The sequence below is a fragment of the Petromyzon marinus genome, chromosome 15, assembly GCF_048934315.1.
Source record: "Petromyzon marinus isolate PM22_M1 ecotype Great Lakes invasive population chromosome 15, UKy_Petmar_22M1.pri1.0, whole genome shotgun sequence".
In the NCBI taxonomy this organism is placed as follows: Eukaryota; Metazoa; Chordata; class Hyperoartia; order Petromyzontiformes; family Petromyzontidae; genus Petromyzon; species Petromyzon marinus.
This window is the reverse complement of record NC_133681.1, coordinates 13,778,252-13,797,438: the sequence shown is the minus strand read 5'-3', so window position 1 is coordinate 13,797,438 and position 19,187 is coordinate 13,778,252. Positions and strand designations below refer to the sequence as shown.

Genomic DNA, 19,187 nt, shown 5'->3' with positions numbered 1-19,187 from the left:
CTGGAGGAATCCGATACTCTATTAAGCTCTTTTCACAGATGTCCAGCAGGGGCGGCTAAGAATGTTACAACAAACAATACACGATAGGAGTGCAAAGTACAAGAAAGGTAAGCAAATCATCAAAAAACATACAAATAAAGCTAAACCATCCCCATCCTGCCAGGCAAAGCCCACTGAATTGTTAAACTGAGCTTGGTTTGATCATAGGCGGCCAACCCCATATTCACACTCAGGATTTCAGTGTTTAGCTAGCTCAGTATTCTTCGCCTCCCAGCCTTATTAAAATAAACAGGCGTTTTTAGTAGACCGCGCACTGCAACCGGTGCCAAACGCAGCACTTGGCACCACTCCTTTATCATTTGTATGCAAGGCTGCATAACTTAAAAATAACAGGAAGATATTTTCCCCTTGCTCCTTTGTTTATATTTGCACTACCACTCCATCATAACTCTAAATGTCTGTAACAAGAGGGAAAGTGCTTCTGATGTCATATACCATATGCAAAGATTACTGGGTTTCACTTTCACATTGGAGCAATTTGCTTCCATCACTTTCTATGGCTGCTAAAAGCCATATACTGTAATGTTGCTTTGCTGTCTCCTCAATTGTGGATAATCCTTAACACAGTTTCAGTTAAATCTTGCTCGATTTATGACCATGGCCTTGGTGAGTTGAACCGTCCTTTTCATAATTAGCATTATTGCTCAGGGTAAGTATTTGTTACGTATGTTGCACAATTCAATTGTATTACACTACGTAATGTATGTTGTTTATGTACTTTTATCTTAGATGATAAAGAAATATTGTACAGTAATCTATGTCATGATTTAGTGTTCAATTCTCTTCACGCACCAAGTGCACTGCAATTAGCATAATGTATATAGAGTATGTGTTAATTATTTTGGGCGATTTATAGCGATGCTTTTAAACAATGCTTCTCTAGTAATTGAAACAAATGAACTGTGGAGAGAGGGTCGCGTAGTGCCCTCCAGGCATTTACTATCAAACACTGAAGGATCCCCATTAAGGGCTTTTAGGTGGCTTATAAATTTTAACACGAAGATATTATAAAGTGTGAACCAGTAATAACAGAGACAAAGCGACATCTGCCGACAGCCACGGAAGAGCCAAAAGCGCCCCAGTGAGGATTTGCTGTAATCACAGACCCCTAGTTGAGACAACCATTGCCTCGGGGTAACCCCCTAGTGTTGCCCTCACCCCGACTCTTGTACACAGAGTAAATAATTTACTGCTCACTTGTAATGATCAGTGTGTGGGCGGGGGGACTGAAACCGGGACTCTGAAACAGCTGAGCTCAAAGGGGTAACAATGTTAGATGAATGCCATATAGATAAAGTATCAGATGGTACCATTGACCACAAAATCAAGTAGATCTTCATTAGCATCATCAGCTATCGTCAATGCACTGCTAGGTGAAGGTCTCCCCAAGCCGTTGCCATCCTTCATGATGCTGCAATTCCAACCCTATCATGTTAGCAGACAAGGTTACGAAAGAAATGCTTTACCATCGACTACATACAGACTGTCATTCAGATTCCGGAAAAGGCAAATTTATTTCACATATCATACCTAGAATTTGCAGAATATGAAAAGGCAATTCGACGCAGTGGAAATTTATGCAGCCATCCAAGGTCACAAAAACCAAGGCCTTCATGAAAATATATAGAAAATATAGGGACCGTTTACAAAGAGGGAACTTTTACAATAATATTGTATGAAGATCACAAAAAAGACAAGCCAGAAAATCAGTTAGGCAATGAAATATGCCCTTACCAATATTATCTATCACAACATTAGGAAAGTTATTCTAAAGATTAAATTTGAGAAATAGAAAGAGTACCGTACTGTATGAACATAAATGCAGAAAGCAAAAGCCATCTCAGATTTGGTGAGGAAATAGTCATTATAACAAAAAAATAATTAACTATGGAAACTAATGGAATAACTTAACAAAAAAATTCCACAGAGTTGGGGTGAATATATATTAGCATAAGTCATGTACAACAATTTTATAAAAAGCAATAATTGTTGGAGGGATAATACTAGAAAACAGCAAAATACGATTACCTAAGGCTATTGTTGATATAGTTTGGCGTGAAAAGCATTAAATAAAGTGAACATGTAGTGTATCGAGTATTATTAAAAGCTGGGATTCAATAATGTAAAGCAACAAACCAATGGGCCTAAAGAAGAACTTTAGCAATCAGTGCACATTACCTGAAATGCGATATGGATCAGAATCTGGAAAAGTACACTCAGAAAAGATATAAGATAAGTGTGCTTCAAATTACACTGAAAGATATAAAAAGGAACCCATGGATGAGGGAACAAATACAAAACAGGAGCATCATTCATAATAAAGGTGTCACCTGGTCGAGCACCAATTGGGTCGAGGCTCAAAAGAAAGCCGTCCCTTGGTGTGGCCCAATCAGTTTCAAAGACAATGCATATATTATCATAGTATGTTTTTTGTTTGCATTTTGACTGCAGGTATTGTGGTTAATGCAGACATGAATCCTTGTAAAAAGGTTTCAGTTTTGTTGCCAGAAAAAAGGGAAAACCCCTATTATTACAGAATAATCATTTTTTATTTAAAGCTTTCGTGACTGCAGGGATTCATGTTGACTATTCAGGAAAGTAAAAAAAGATCACGAAAGCCAATGCAATTGATGCCGCAACATTTTACCATCACTTTCTTCATTCTGCGAGATCCCATAGCGATTGGACAGTTGATACTGACCTTCAAGGTCTGCTATTTTTATTATATGGGTGCCCCTTTATGATGTGGTTGCTCCTCTTTCTGCACAATTTACATTGTTCCTGATGATGTCGATTCCATTGTGTAGGCTTAAACCTAAGCAGCAGCTTTAATGCAACAAAAGCCAACCAATTTATATGCCCCATGCTTTGTATAACGATGGTCAGTACAGTACTCATCTCCTGCCTTGAATATGGGCACGTGGCCAAAGGTCTTCTTTCATCTACCTGGATGCATATCACCTTATCAGACTGTGCCCTGATCGTTTATCCAGGAATTGGGTTCAGTTGATGTTGCTGTAGATTACCTCAAAGACTCTGTTGAATTTTAAAAGTTCAGATTGGTTATAGTTGATGGTCTAGTAGTTTTTTTTAGTATGCTCATACATTCTTATAATTATGCAATTAATATGGATAATGGTGTTTACAAAAAAATCAAGGAACCACATTGGCAGTTGTACACAGAAATTAAGCACCAAATTCGTCATTAACATTGCCTTGTAACTGAAGATCTAAAATTGTAACCATTAATTGTAACTTTTATTTAATAAGGCAGTGTTGATGACGAATATGGTATGTTTGTTTTGTTTCATATGGTTAGGTGGTGGAAATGTCCAAAGTTCCTATGGCAGATATCCAAAGAACCCTCTATTGAAGTAAACCAATAAAGTGTGTGGTGGTGCACACCTGTAATCCAGCACTGTGGAGGTGAGGGTTAATGGATAATGTTTTGAAACTCCCTTCCCACGGGTGTCGACGTGATACATTATACTCTGGTTTGCTAAAAAGCAGTACAGAACATGTGGACTAATCTGCATCTATTCCCTCTGTATGCGTGGATTTTCTCCAAGTTTTGATTTAAAGCTTTCGTGACTGCAGGGATTCATATTCTTGGTTCTTTCGGTAAAGTCACGTAGAAGGGAAACAATAAAATAATAAAAATTTAAAACAAAATTCTCACGACGTTTCGACTGCAACACAAGCAATCATCATCCGATGATCATCCGATGATCATCAGATGATTGCTTGTGTTGCAGTCTAAACGTCGTGAGAATTTTGTTTTAAATTTTTATTATTTTATTGTTTCCCTTCTACGTGACTTTACCGAAAGAACCAAGAATATTTCTCCAGGTTCTCTGTTTGCTTCCCAATTGGCCGATAACGCCTTAATATAAACAGGACCGCAGAGCTTGGGAAATTGTTGCACCACCGCTGCCTTCCAGCGTGGTTTCTCACGCCTCAGTTGTGAGAAAAGTGTGCGTTACAAGTGAAAATTATCCTGCGTAAAGTATGGAGTTCAGCATTTGCAATGTAATTGACAGCATTTGTCTGAAAGTCGCATTAAATGGAGATGTGGCCCTTTTCGGACATTGTACGCAGCACGGGAGAAGGGGCCGACCTCCCTCTTGGGCCGGAGTTAGATGCAAGTATTCGGTAGCATTTAGTGCTTCTGGTGACGGTACCGTGGATTGCGTTGTTTCGCGTTTTCTATAACTCTAATTTCGGTATTCCGCTCGGGTTAACCGGGGCGCCTGTTGCCCTGGCAACGTTGGTCACGGGGCGCGCGCGCGTGCTCGCTCTTTTCTTGTCACGCGCAGGGAGCGTCTGGGCACACCCCCCCCTCCCCCCCCGTGTGAGCGGAGGGGCGGGGCGGGGAGGCGACGGAGTGGGTTGAGGGGAGGGGTGAGGAAGGAGGGCGGGGGTTGTGGAGTTGAGTCGCGCGACAAACGGGCGGGGCGGGGCCGGTGGGGAGGGGGCGAGAGAAAGGGTGAGGGGGGGGTTAAATAATCGGAGAGGGCGGGGGCATTATGAAGGGGCGGGACTAAAGAGCGGTGGGTGGTGGAGGGAAAGGGGGCGGGGTCTCAGGACTCGGGGGAAGCGGGGCGGGGCATGAATAATCAAGCGGGAGGGAGGGAGGGGCGTGCTCTCGGGGGCGGGCAGGGTGGAGGGTTGGGGGCAAAGTTAAGCGCCAAGGAGGCGGGGTGGCGGGAATAGGGGCGGGGGGAGAGAATGGAGGCGGGGGTTGGGGAATTGTGGCGGGGGGAATTAGGGGCGACGTGAATTGTGGTGGGGGGGGGCGGGGGAACTTGTGGTGGTGGGAGGGGGGCGGGGGAACTTGTGGTGGTGGGAGGGGGGTGGGGGAACTTGTGGTGGAGGGGGCGGGGGAAATTGTGGTGGTGGGAGGGGCGGGGGAACTTGTGGTGGGGGGCGGGGGAACTTGTGGTGTTGGGGGCGGGGGAACTTGTGGTGGGGGGCGGGGGAAATTGTGGTGGTGGGAGGGGCGGGGGAACTTGTGGTGGGGGGCGGGGGACCTTGTGGTGGGGGGCGGGGGAAATTGTGGTGGGGGGGGCGGGGGAACTTGTGGAGGGGGGCGGGGGAACTTGTGGTGGAGGGGGCGGGGGAACTTGTGGTGGAGGGGGCGGGGGAACTTGTGGTGGAGGGGGCGGGGGAACTTGTGGTGGGGGGGCGGTGGAAATTGTGGTGGGGGGGCGGGGGAACTTGTGGTGGAGGGGGGGCGGGGCTCTAGGGCCCTGCGCGTCGCTTCGCGCCTCACAGCCTCCGAGCCGCGACCCCGGGCGCGCCGTCCCCGACGTTTCGCGCCCGCCCACCCGCCAGGCCGCGGGAGGAGGCCGCGTGTCCCCGTCCAGGTAGAGTGATCACATCCACCCACGCCTGCTTGTTGCCGCTTTGTCAGCTGCTATCATCAGCTGATAGGCTAACGATGATGGCAATGTGATAATACATAGTGCGTGCGTACATACGTACGTGTGAATTAGTTAAAAGTAGTAGCGTAACAATATATATCTACACATGTAGATAACGACAACGTTGTGATTACACATGCCCCTGGTTGGTGTTAGTACACTAGGAATGACTGTGGGAGCGTACACAGATGTCTGGTAGACAACAGTGATAGCTCTACGACCAGGGAATACATATAGTAATATACATAAATAGCATAACACATAAGTACAACAACGCGGGTATTCATACACTAACAGCAACATCATGACACTATACACTTAGGTTTTAATACACAAACAATAATAGTATAATGACCTAAGCATATATGTTAATACATTAAAAGCGTTATGTACGCAAACGTTTTTCACACTTGTTATATGCACATTTTAACACACACGTGTGTTAGATACATTTACACAGGTCCTGCCATATACATATTTAAGCTTACATACATTACACACATGGTATACATACAGTACCTACATGTTATACACAGTATACACACACTTGCATATACACATTTTTTACAGTATGCACATGTTATAATCACACACACATAGGTTACACAGACATTACCCACACGTTAGACACGTTATATATATACACACACACACTTGCAACAACAACATACGTACAAAATATGTGTATACAGTACCCACGTGTTACATACAAACATTACACACCTGCATACACGCAAACAAAACGAACACGCATAGGTTGTACCTACAGTATCCACGTGCAATCGTGTACGCGTTATGTACCGTACGTGTTGTACACAAACACAAGTCATGTACATCTGAAGCACCTTTGTGTTACATCCACTGCTGGGATGAGGGCTACCTCACGTGTGTCTCACACACACACAACACACACGCTGCGATAGACCGCATGCAATTCCCACAACCGTCTTTAACCGTCGTGAGCATGTACCAGTTATGATACAGAAAGCACGCCAAATGTCGCAAACAATTGCTTAACGAGGACAACGCACGTGTTTGGCGAACACACTCGCCGTGCCGCGGTGCAACTTGAACGACTTTTTAACGTTAAAAACCAGCCCGCGTGTAAAAGTTGCCGTGGTGACGTGAGGGGCCTACGCGCCGCCTAGGCCTCGCTCGGCGGGTCTTGGTTGTTTTTAAGTTAATATTACTGTGCTGGTCAGTGTTCCACTGTTTTGGTGTTCGTTGTTAAGTGTTGCGTATTGACCGACGGACGGACAGCCTGTGTGCCAAAGCTCGCTTCTGACTCCGTTACCGCCAGGGGGTTGGCTGGACACGAACGGACGGGCGTGGTGCTGCCCGTTGCTGTGGTTTTTTTAGTTTGTGCTGGGTTAATGTTGTTTTCTAATTATTGTTTTTATTTATACGTAACACTTCTTCATACGTACATATTGGTGTGTGTGTGTTCGTGTGTGTAATGGATCGAGTGCTCAGAATCAAGACTAGGACTTGGACTATTATGCACGTTAAGATAACTAAAGCAGAGACAAGGTTATATCTTGTCGGCATGAAAAAATAAATAACACTTAGATCCCTCAAAATATAGGCCTTCTGGATCAGAGTTTCCCCAACAGTATTTGTTTACGCAGCAAACCCTTGGCCGTTTTTGCCTTGTTTGAGCTTCATCAGCAGGGTGTCACCTGCTGAACAAATTGTGCCGTCAAATATTGGTCCAGAAAGTCCGGTGGTCTGATCGTTATTTTAAAAACACTGCGGCAAGATGTTAACTACCTCACCTGGTATACATGAGGTCGTGGGTTCGATCCCGACCCTGACGGCTGCTGTATATTTGGAGTTTGCATCGTCTCCCCGCGGTCACGTGGATTTTTCTCCAGGTTTTCCCTCCACATTTTTAAAAATTGCGTTTAGAGTATTTGGCTGCTATTAATTCACACATGATAAGCCACTTATTTGAGCTATAATTTGTGGCCGGGCCGCTTCTGAAAAAGAGATATACATTATAGGTCAGTGGGCCTTACCTGGTAAAAATAAAAAAAATAGTTTAGTTTGAGTTTAAGATATTGTTGGGCTAAGGCTGTTTGCCTCCTGTTAGCTACAGTCCAATACTTTTGGCGAATGTTTTGTTTTATATTAAGTGTTTGCATTATATCGTTTAAAAATGCAAGTTAGTGTTAATCTTACTGACCCAAAAAATAGCAACTTGAAGTTCACACTAGAATAATTACAATGCCTTCATTGCAATATTAATGTTGCTATATTTATGATAATGATGCGTGTAAAAGCTTCATAATATCCAGACATTTTCATTGACATGTTTGTCCAATTCCCACAATAAGGAGTGTTTAATCGCAGGTCTCCTTTGAAAAATAGCCTTGTGGGCTCAATGGGTGCTCTTATTCGGTTACATCATCATCTATTTACATCATAAAATACTAAACCATAAAACCAATGCAATAGCATTAACGAATGTAATGCAAAGTTTAATGTACAGCCCTTTGTCATCCATTACTAGATGACCCACCCCAACTGGATACTTGTGAACAAGAGCTTTGTAGCGCATTGGATTCCTCCAATATAAATAAATATGATTCAATGCCTTTCGGTTAAGGCGGTTGTTTTCCTGTATAGTACTCCCATCACGCTGGCCAGTGCAGGTTGGTGGAGGGAGTGACCCAATACTGGTTTAAATATCACTCATCACAGATGTTAGCTGTGGCCGGGAATTAAACTTCGATTTCCAGTTGATACCACAGTTTGCAGACCACTATGCCACCACTCCCCCATCATATAATACTGTAGTAACTAGATTCCAGATACTGGACTGTAATTTCATGGAATTAGGTGCTGTGATGCAATCTTGGGGCACTGCTTGTATATTGTGCCGTTTGCAAGTTCCTCTCCACATTGAATTTTGCTGCTGGTCCTCACAAGTGACTTTGTGTGACTGTCACGAGGTCACCCACGTGAGATCTTCAACTTTATGGGTCTAAAGGTGAAGCCATGCATTCATGAAGGAGGTCAAAGACCTCATTTATTGACCAAGTGGCTCTGTTGGTGGGGTTAGGAATCGGGCTGGGACTACCAGGTTTGTCCATTTTAGCGTGGTCTACACAATAAGACTCTTTAGCATCCCTAATCGACCAGCTCTGTAAAAACTACAATAAATAGACAGAATGCCAATTATGCTTAATATAGTAATGCACTACAACGTTTGACTTTTAAAAATATTTGCCTGAGTAATTAAGCATAACTGAAAAGACAGTGCTTCTAATTGCAAGTAATGTACCATCAATTTGTTCTGGTAGCCCACATAAAAGGGGCCAAATGCATTTCATATCAAAAGGCATTAGCATGAGTAAACTTAATTTACTTACCTTTCCAATTAGTTGGCAAATGGATTTAACTTTGGTCCAAGCTCTGGCGTGTTACACATTCCCAATCCACTGCTGGACAATAAATTTTCGATGCTAACAGTTCTACCTCCGTGCTTGTGTAAGTGCAATAAATTCCATGAGTTGGGGAAGCATTTCCTCCGTGAGGGCCAAATAGGACTTTGAAATATATTTGGTAAACCGCACATTTTGTAATTATACAATAAGAATACAAAATATGGTGAAGGCTTACCTTTACTACACACATTGATGTCGGGTCACAGTTGCAACGTAGGCACGCGGCTAAGATACCTGCGGTGATAAGTATAATTTGTGACCCATTTTTAATGTTGGGCCGCATGTAGCAGCAGGCCATATGAAGCGGTCTGGCCTATGGGCCATCGGTTCCCCAATCCTCCCATTCAACATCATCAGCCCAGATCAGCCCACTGCTGGTTGGAGGCCTCAAATCATAGCCATCTCTCACGGTTCTGCCATACACTTTACTGTATTAAAAGCCAAGACATCTGTTGCAGGAACCTGGTGGTGTAGGGTTGGCGGCAACAGGGTGGTGCCATGGCAGCCTTTGAACGCCGGCGTTTTCGCGATGCTCGCCACTCCAGCACGCTGCTGCGCCTGCTGAACGACCAGCGCATGGAGGGCGGTGCGCTGTGCGACGTCTCGGTGATCGTCGAGGGCGTGTGTTACCCCGCGCACTGCTGTGTTCTGGCTGCGTGCAGCTCTTACTTCCGTAGGCTGCTGTGCGGCCACCCAGGCACAGACCGGCCGGCTGTCCTGCAGCTCGACTTTGTGCGCCCGGCCGTGTTCGAGGCCGTTCTCGCTTACATGTACACGGCCGAGATCAGCGTCCAGCCCGAGGACCTCGAGCTGGTAGTGGCGTCCGGGCGGGCGCTCGGCGTGGCCTTCGTCGATGAGATCTGTGCGGAGAAGCGCGGCGCGTTGTGCGAGGGCCACTCCTGCCAGCCGATGCCGTCGTCCGTGGCAGGGTCCGCTCCGCGACCCATACCGGTTTCACCATCGGAGGGACGACGCAAAGCGCGCTACCCCTACAGCATCAGCGATCGCATCCACCGGCCCGTCATGGCACCCTGCAGGTAGCTGTACCGGTCAACACGAAATGTAGGGAAAATTTTACAAGGAAGGCATTGATTTAAAAAAAAATTACAACACTTTGCCAAATCACATTTTGGTTGTAAGAGCTGTTGGGCACTCTTATTTGGTTATAAAGGTCGTCGTAAAATTGTATCAGGACATGTGAGAGCGTAATACTGTAATGCGGTGACATTGAGTAATGTAACATGAAATTTAATGCACTGCTTGATGAGGGCCTCCTCATGCTGTGGGTCGTGGGGTTTAATTGACCAAACTTTAGCTCACTGGTCAGTGCAGGTTGGTGAAGGGTTGTGCTGAGGACCGGTTAAGATACCCCTCGCCAATGATGTAAGCCGAGGAGGGAATCAAACTTGATTCACTGGGTTCATAGCACAGTGTTAGATTGCCTTTAAATCAAATATTTTCACTGGCATTATGCTACAATGTGAGATTCATTTTTTTATTGAAAGGTTTGTTTAAAATAAGTAAATATTTCCCAAACAACACTCTTAAGCCTCATGAATGCAGTTCCTTTTGGAAGATATGCTTAATGTGCACTTTCGTGTGTTCCATGCAGTGGACACAGAGAAAACCTACCGATAGAAGATTACCAGTCGGGTATCTGTTGACAGTGAAGATTCACGTTTTGTTTTTGTTGGCTATAGCGCAACATATCTTCCCATATTTCACTCGTTCTGGCTTGTTGCAGTTCAGGCTATGCTGATAAAATAATAAGTAGCTGTGGAATTTTCTCAACGTGGCAACTGATTTTGTAGTTGTATTATCAACTAGCTGGTTATGAATTTGTGCCTCAAAACATTTCGAAGCCATTACTTTGGTTGTAGCAGCACTGGTGATTTATAAATGTCACGTGTTACATTCATGTGAGGCATTCATACGTTATTTATATAGTTTCTTGGTAAAATGTTATTGAGTCAATTATTTGTTTCATTGCCATGCACGGGGATGGCAGCAGGCATAGTGTAATTGTTCGAGAGAGGCACATCAACTAAATGAGGATGTTTATAAAAGCAGCATAGATGTTTAGGTTATTTTATGTTCTTATTACCGGCTGTCTTGTGACATGTACATATCCAGTAAAATCACTTTGTCAATCCACTGCTTGATTAGGTCCTCCCCCCATGCCGTATCGGTCACGTGGGTTATTTGACCATATTTCTCACTAGTCAGTTTGGGTTGGTGGTGGGAAGCATAGCCGGGGGTGTATGGTACAGTAGCACAATGGATATTCTGCACTGCTGTCTGCAATTTAGGCTGTCTTGTGAATCTGGAAAATATATTAAGTTGATGAAAGGAAGTATTGCTTTAGTTTCACTGTTTTTTAAACAGAGATGAAACTCACTATCATGTGCTTGACCACATCTTTATAGCTTTTTTCTCATTAACATTGCTTTAAATTGGTGTTGGACAATCAGATCGCAGCCTCGGTACTAAACGACAAGAAACAATCTATTTGCTGCATTTCATCTTCATTTAAACCACATTTCGACCGCAACCCAGATCGAGTTATTGCCAATCAGCAGATGATTGAAATGTGTTTTTATTTATTTATTGTACTGCCTATATCTTCATAAGAATAGAGCAGTTATAGGGAAACCTGAATCACAGTAGGCCACGTTTCAGGCAATGGCCCTTCCTCACAGCGTGTACAAATATGTGAGACACATTTTTTTCTTCTAAGGAAGTGTTATTGAAGAATGTTTTTTTTTGGTTCTTTGTGCTTCTGCACTACTGCCATTGCAACGTCACCCAATAATACGGACCGCAGTAGTGCGGTGGAGACAGTATTTGGACTGCTGTTGCAGAGCTGTTATGAGAACAATGCACCTTTGTTGTAGGCATGTAACGATTCACCCCCTAGCAATGTCATTAACTGCCACTCTTTGTGGGTCACGATTCAAGTCAAATCTATTCTATTTTGTCTCTTTATTATTGTTTCTCCTTTGTTGCTGCCTCTACATTTTTTTTGCTTGAGATGCACTGAAAGGAAACGGCATGCCACTTACATGTAATCTGCATAGATTGTAAGTGATCAATCCTCACACACATCAGTCAATACCGTGTATCAATCGGCGAATCGGTGCACAATTACGCGCCCGCTTCTTTGCGGTCGGTCGCTTTGGCGTGCAGGCGTCGCTCGCATGACTGCCTGGAGGCGGAGAAAGGGCAGGGAGCCGCTGCCATCGTCGTGAGCGGGCCCTACTCGGGCAGCCTTGGCGAAGCGCTGGGCTCTGGAGTGAGCGGCCATGGCAGCAGCTGCGAGCACGCGTGCGGCGTAAGTGGCGGCCTCTACCGCTGCAGCACACCGGGAGCCCTCGCCGGCCCTGTGGCGCTCGCCTCTGTGGCCGAGCAGTCACGCCACCACCACCACCACCACCGTCACCTGATGCCAAGCGAGCAGGACTTCCTAGGCGGAGAGGACATGGACGCGCTGCGCAAAGCTGCCGTGGACTCGGAGGCCACAGAGAACCTGGACTACTTCGTGGGTGTTGGTGGCAGCGGCGGCGGTGGTGGCGGTGGTGGCGGAACGTACTTCTGCGAGCAGTGCGGTCGTGCGTTCTCGTCCGAGCCGAGACTGCGTGCTCACGAGCAGCACCATGTTGCCGAGCGGCCATTCACGTGCGTCATGTGCGACAAGGCCTACATGCAGCAGCCCCATCTCAGAGAGCACATGAAGGTGAGTGTGTGTGCCAGCGTTTTGGTGTAAACTTTAATTCATGACAATAATACAACAACATCGAATAGAAGCTGAATAAAGCAGATCTCATACAACCGCCGTTATGATTTATGCAACACATTACATTACACTGGTGGGGAATGGAAACGGGTAAATTCTGATACAAGCACACTTCTGATATTAGCACACCTGGACTTGCTCCCAAGAGGTGTGCTTATATCCAGCTTCTGTGCAACGATAAGGCATCCCAAGTCAGTATCTTTATTTCATTAACCATTGCCATCATTAAAACCTGCCTTTTCAGTGACAAATACTTATGTGGGGTGGGAAGGGGTGCCACAGCTAAAAATATCTTGCAACGTTTCAAATCGAGAGGCAACTACAGAATACAGCCAAGTCGTCCTGTCAATTTACAATTTCACCACACTTCTTAAGAAAGAGGTTCCGGGCTCTTTCAAACTCTTTATCATCCTTGATGGATGTGTCCAGATGCTCTGAACGTAGCTGAGTTATGCATCTTGTTAAGTGTGGACATGGTACCAATGCCGTCTTGACTAACGATCGCTGTGGCAGAAGACATCTCGCTGCAGCTCTTTGGAGGTGGTGGCGGTTGGTCGCCATGTCCGTCATGTTCCCAGGTTTAGGGTTACGAAATGGCCTTAATTCAGTGCAGAACGTATTATGTAAATCAACGCACAAGGGTCTGTTTCATATGGCTTGCCATGTTATGGTGAGATAGAAGTTGTGATTAATATATATTAAAAATATTCTTATGGCCATCGACCAGAAAAACCTGGACCAATGCCTTGTCGACCAATAGCTGAAACACATTAGCTTGGAAAGCCTTTTGGTCACATCGACCTTTAATGCTTTTGAAATGGATGCTTGTGTTTTTTCTTTTTTTACCTCCAGTTCACTGAAACGGCACGTGACAATTTTAAGAAAGAATTAGGTTATTGACCCATTTGTGGATTTTTGATGTATTACCCTCCTCTCGTATACAGTACATATGTGGGATTTTTGTGACAATTTAGTTTTTCCCCCAGCACAAACACAATAAAGATTTGGCCACAACACTCTTGAAAATGTCTAGCGACTCTGGCAAGGTTTTCCCAGGTAAATAAAGGACTCTCATTATCCATGACTGTTTTAATCAATTATTTTCACATTTACTGCATTACTTGACAACATGAGGATTTTCTCACTTTGTTCAGTACTAATTTGTCACTTATGACATACCCAGCATTTGAAATGATAAAGTGGGGATAGAGGTGGAGGAAGACATTTCCACGGATAGAAAAGTTTTTTTTGTTACAAAAGACTGAGCCTCAGGCAGTGGGATGCATTCTCAGGTGTTATAGGGCTTTTTTCTGACTTGGAGATCGTGATACATTCCCATTCAGTAACTATAATCTTGAGCAAATTGGAAGAAGTGGGTTAATAGCACATTATAGATAACAAAAATTAGTCAGAAGCTAACAAGTGATTGTTAACATGGTACATACAAATTGGCATTAATTGAGGCCGTTCAAATCATCAGCCATGATTAATCTGCTGCTGCTGTATTAAAGCTTCCCCATCTCCACGCCAGATACACTCGATATTGTTTCTTTTTCAAAGTTAAGTAATGTTTAGGCACCTCTACTACCGCCTTTGGAGATGCAAACAGTTTACGTGTTTGCCTCGCTATTGTTTGGCCTCTGAAGCAGGTGCACATGGGCCTGAAGCCGTTTGCGTGCACGCGCTGCGGCAAGGCGTTTGCGCGGGGGCCCGACCTGAAGAAACACGAGCGCGTCCACACCAACGAGCGCCCCTTCATGTGCCCGCTCTGCCTCAAGGCGTTCAAGCACAAGTCGCACCTCAAGGACCACGAGCGGCGGCACCGCGGTGAGCGCCCCTTCGTGTGCCGCGTCTGCCTCAAGGCGTTCGGGAAGACGTCGGACCTCAAGCGGCACCTCAACACGATGCACGGACAGCACGCGTCGCCCCTGTCGCCATCGCAGCTCATGGGAGGAGGAGGAGGAGGAGGCGACGGCTCGGACATTTCTCACATCGCTGGGGCTGCAGTGCTTTAGCTTCTTGCCAAGAGGAGCCTCTGCAATATTTTGAGAAGTACAGGGCGGGGGTTTATGAACTTGTAAACTTAAAACAATGTGTCAAGTGTTAAACCAAGATTTTTCTAATTCGACTTTTAAAATGATTATAATATATTCTTACTGTGTAGGTTTTTCGCAGTTGTGCTGTATAACTCTCCAATGTGTTTTCGGGGTTGTGTTGTACCTGTTCGGCATGACGTCCGCTTCACGCGTTGGGAGCAGTGTTAGAAACCGAAACTTCTTTGGGAACGAACTCCCAGCACGTAAAGCGAAACGTCAGACGTGGTGCTGGACAACATACGGTACAACCCGAACACACATCGGAGAGCAATAATATATTATTTTTCTACTTAATGCACTCGACATTGCTCTTTCGTTTTTGTGAGAATTTAATGTAGAGATTACCAGGTGTGAAAATGTCAGAAATGTAACATTATTTGGTTAAAGTTGTGCCCTGAAGCTTTATTGCTCTGCGTTTTCTCTTGACTCGCGATGTGTTTTCTGAACAAACTTTAGCTTTGAAGTAATTATATAACTGTTATGAATTTTGGTTTCACAAGTGGCCTATGCCCGAGTCATTGGATTTGTAATTAATGAAGAAACTTTTAACCATATGATCTCGCAGTGGAAATTAAATTGTTAGAGCTTCTTGCAGAACTTCAGGCATTATTTAAAATGTTATTTAAAATGTGATAAATGTGTGTACAGTAATTTTAGATAGGTAATTGTACAGACTTGTGCAGATTACATGGATTAAAAAATATAGTTTATAAATATTTACATTTTATCCATCTGCTTGCTAGGTTCAAAATGCGGGGGGGGGGGGGAACGATTTATTGGACTGACACTTTTGATTTGCTGCCAGTACCAAGCTCCGTTAAAAAGCATAACCACCTAGGTGCGGTATTAATTTTTTGTCGGCCTTTCACTGCTACATTTCTTTATTTTAATTGTAAAGGTTAAATTGTGGTAGCTTGGCAGAATTGATGGCCGGGTGAAATATAATAAGCATATAACACTAAATACTTGCAGAACATTACTTAAATTTTAGGAGGGTCCTGTATTGGGATGGTTGGTAAATACGGTTGATGAGCGGGATGGTTTAATGTGCGCAAAAACTGAAGAACCCAGAGAAAGTCGTATATACAAGGGTCTGACACGTCGCATGTAATCTTCTGACCGTCTGGCAGCCCCATGCCTACATCACCTGGCAATCTGTGCTGGTCGCCCATCCTATTACTACGAACCGAGCTCAACCCTGCTTGGTTTTCAAGATCTGATGAGATTGGGCTGTATCTAAGGCGATTTGGACACGAACATTCGTTAAAATGTATTAAATAGGATTTCAGTTAAGAGTTATGTTGTGGTTAAAATGATAACATTCAATCCACTTAATTAGAGCATATATAAATCTACACATTAAATGTACATTTTTATTTATATTGAGTACCTGCACTGGCTAACATGAGGCACTGCACTAATTGTGTTATTGGCATCGTCTGAGATGACGCCTCTTGTCTAAACACTTGAGGCATACGGCAGGAAGCCCCCCCTTGTCAAGCCCAGAATGCCTCCATTTGAAGACGCGGCCCCCAATTTCACGCGGCTTTGGCGAGTAAAATTGAAACGAGCTTAATTAATGTTCCATTTACAAATACTCACGGCTGTGCCTGTGGTAGAGCACTTTCGTTCTAAATGTTGAAAGAGCACTTCTGTGAAGCAGCACTTATGTGTTTAGTATTCGGGAGGGTAAATGCATTTGTGTTTGCTCTTTCCCATAATGTCTTGGTGTACACTTTGGCAATTGTGCAGCCTGACTATGTATGTGCTTATGAACGCTAAAAGCATGAAACGCGGAGTGTCCACGTTTGTCGTTTTAAGTTGCTGCCATTTAAAATGTTGATTTTGAAGAGCTGTCAACTGGACAGCAGCTAAGATGTTTATAAAAAAAAAAATTATCCTTTCTCTGTACATTGTACTGTTATTTTCTTCATGTCAACAACATATAAGCTGCATCAGATGAAATATACTATTGCTGACGTTTAACGAGCTCTCCATGTTAGCTAACGGGCAGATAATTTTCAAAAAGGATTTGTGCTCTAATGTTAAGTCTGTTTACGTTGTTTTGATATTGAAAGGTACATGAAATTAAACGTTTGTTGTGTCCATTATACAAAATGTACATTCCAAAGTGTTTTTTCTTGAGCAGAACACAAAGCCAGTGATAAAAATTGTATTTACATTCCTCCTAACTGATGCTGAGATTTTGTTCGTATCCATTACAGCGAACTCACCTGAGTGAATTGTGCATTGGTATTAGGGTGATTGGTGAGGAAGTTTTTTTTAATGTTTGTTAGTGGTTTAATCCCAGGATTTCACATTCACCAGTGCATCAGCAGATGCTTGTGTTGTACTTCACTGGAGTAAGGCGACTAGTGCATGTGGCTAATATGACTGCAGAGGTTAAAAGTTTGATTCCAGTATAAAAAATATGTCTAATTTTGCTTGGGTTTAAAATTGGTATTCCAGAAAAAAATTCTATCTGGAAATTAATTATTTTTTATACTGTACCATTGAATTTCTAACTGGAACCAATATTTCGTACAGTATTTAAATTAGAGTTTTATCGTTAATTGATAAAATGACCACAAATAACCAAATGTGTGTCATTAAGGAAGAACATTTCTTGTAGCTTTAAGAGCACGGTTGAGTACATATGGTGCGAGAGAAGTTCAAAATACATATGCAGTATCACCATTAATATCAATGGTCTAACTATAAAGACACAATGTTATCCGTTACTGTTTGTACATACAACTCTTAATTCACCCTTGGTTGAATGACTAAATAATTTTATGTGTCCAGTCCGCTGTAGTTACGTAAAGTTGGAAATTATCAGATGTATGAGATTCACGTGAACAAATAAATATACTTTGCTACTTAGCTAAATATAATCTGACTAAAGTTTCATTATATCATTCATTTATGCATGTATGTGTTATTACCCACTACATTTGTAAATATTTGCAGTGTTGTATTGCATCATTTAATTGGTACACAAATTTGCTTGCAAAATGCATTTTCTTACAAGAATAAAGGTGGATTATTTTTTTGTATCACAATTACCGAGCACAAAAGCCCAGAAAGTTAAGCGGCCAGCAACAAACAGCACTTTTTATTTAAAGCTTTCGTGACTGCAGGGATTCATATTCTTGGTTCTTTCGGTAAAGTCACGTAGAAGGGAAACAATAAAATAATAAAAATATGAAACAATAAAATTCTCACGACGTTTCGACTGCAACACAAGCAATCATCATCAGGTGTGAAAACCACAACAAGAAAATTTGAAAAAAGTGGCGTTTTTTTTTCCTCTCCAAGACAGAGGTTCTTTGCAAGCCATCTGGCTACCATGAGAGATTCGTTCATGAGGTTATCCACATATACAAACAGACAATTTCAACCGAGAAGATGGGTTCTGGCTTAGCAATCATTGGAAGGATTTGATAAACCATTTCGGGTCTTATTTGATTGATCACGCTTAAGGTGGCTTTCAGACCGCATCCATTATTTTTAGTCTCCCCCCTCTTTTCCGAACATATATGGACTCGTCCATCTGAACAAACTGTCAAATCGCTCTCCGTGGTGCTAAGGTAAAAAAAACCTGCCATTTTTTTCAATTTTTTTTGTGGTTTTCACACCTGATGATGATTGCTTGTGTTGCAGTCGAAACGTGAGAATTTTATTGTTTTATATTTGTATTTTATTGTTTCCCTTCTACGTGACTTTACCGAAAGAACCAAGAATAACAAACAGCACTATTCATGGTATAAGGGTTAAAAATTGCTTGAATTGAACAAGGTCACAGCTGGGGAAAATAGACAATAGGAGGTAATTCCAAAGTCGAGCTGTGCAAACAGAGAAGTGTTTGATATGCAGTACGGTGGTTGAACACGGTAATGATGAAATGAAGCAGTCCAATAGGTAGCCGTCAGTATCGGTTGCGCGGATTCCGAGTGCAGTTTACAGAAGCAAGTACATTATTTTTTCCCCTCTTATTTTTTCCCCTCTGGCTGCAACATTTATTATAAAGATGCGGTGCGTAAACATGCCGATGTGAAAGCAACACTGAAACGATCCAGTGTCATTATTTACACCTGACAATATTACAGTGAATTTCTGTGCCTTGTATCGATAAATATTGATATATCCTCTGATGTAATGTTTGTACCTACCTTTCTGGACGAACCATTCATATGAACCTCACTATCACAGGGTTACAGATGGCGTACACCTGTCGTGCAGGTTATTTGAATTCTGCTTTTGTATAAGTGAACAATTATTATTACAATCCCAGCGTGATTCTGAAATTACCCCAAAGGTAACTTCTAATACGCCAATAAATGCATATTATGATACACAGAGTAGT

General features: G+C 43.2%; 1 protein-coding gene across 2 annotated transcripts; it reads left to right on the top strand.

Moving 5' to 3' along the window:
• The first annotated feature begins 5,293 nt into the window (after positions 1-5,293).
• LOC116942697 (zinc finger and BTB domain-containing protein 14-like) lies at positions 5,294-18,975 on the top strand. 2 transcript variants are annotated; one of them, XM_032954950.2, is made up of 4 exons: positions 5,294-5,426; positions 9,391-9,969; positions 12,119-12,665; positions 14,375-18,975. In XM_032954950.2, the coding sequence occupies exons 2-4, from the start codon at positions 9,431-9,433 to the stop codon at positions 14,738-14,740; spliced, it is 1,452 nt and encodes a 483-aa protein (XP_032810841.2). In that variant the 5' UTR covers positions 5,294-5,426; positions 9,391-9,430; the 3' UTR covers positions 14,741-18,975. The 2 variants fall into 2 exon arrangements, with proteins under 2 accessions (XP_032810841.2, XP_032810839.2); XM_032954948.2 differs by having other exon boundaries at positions 14,372-18,975.
• The last annotated feature ends 212 nt before the right edge of the window (positions 18,976-19,187 follow it).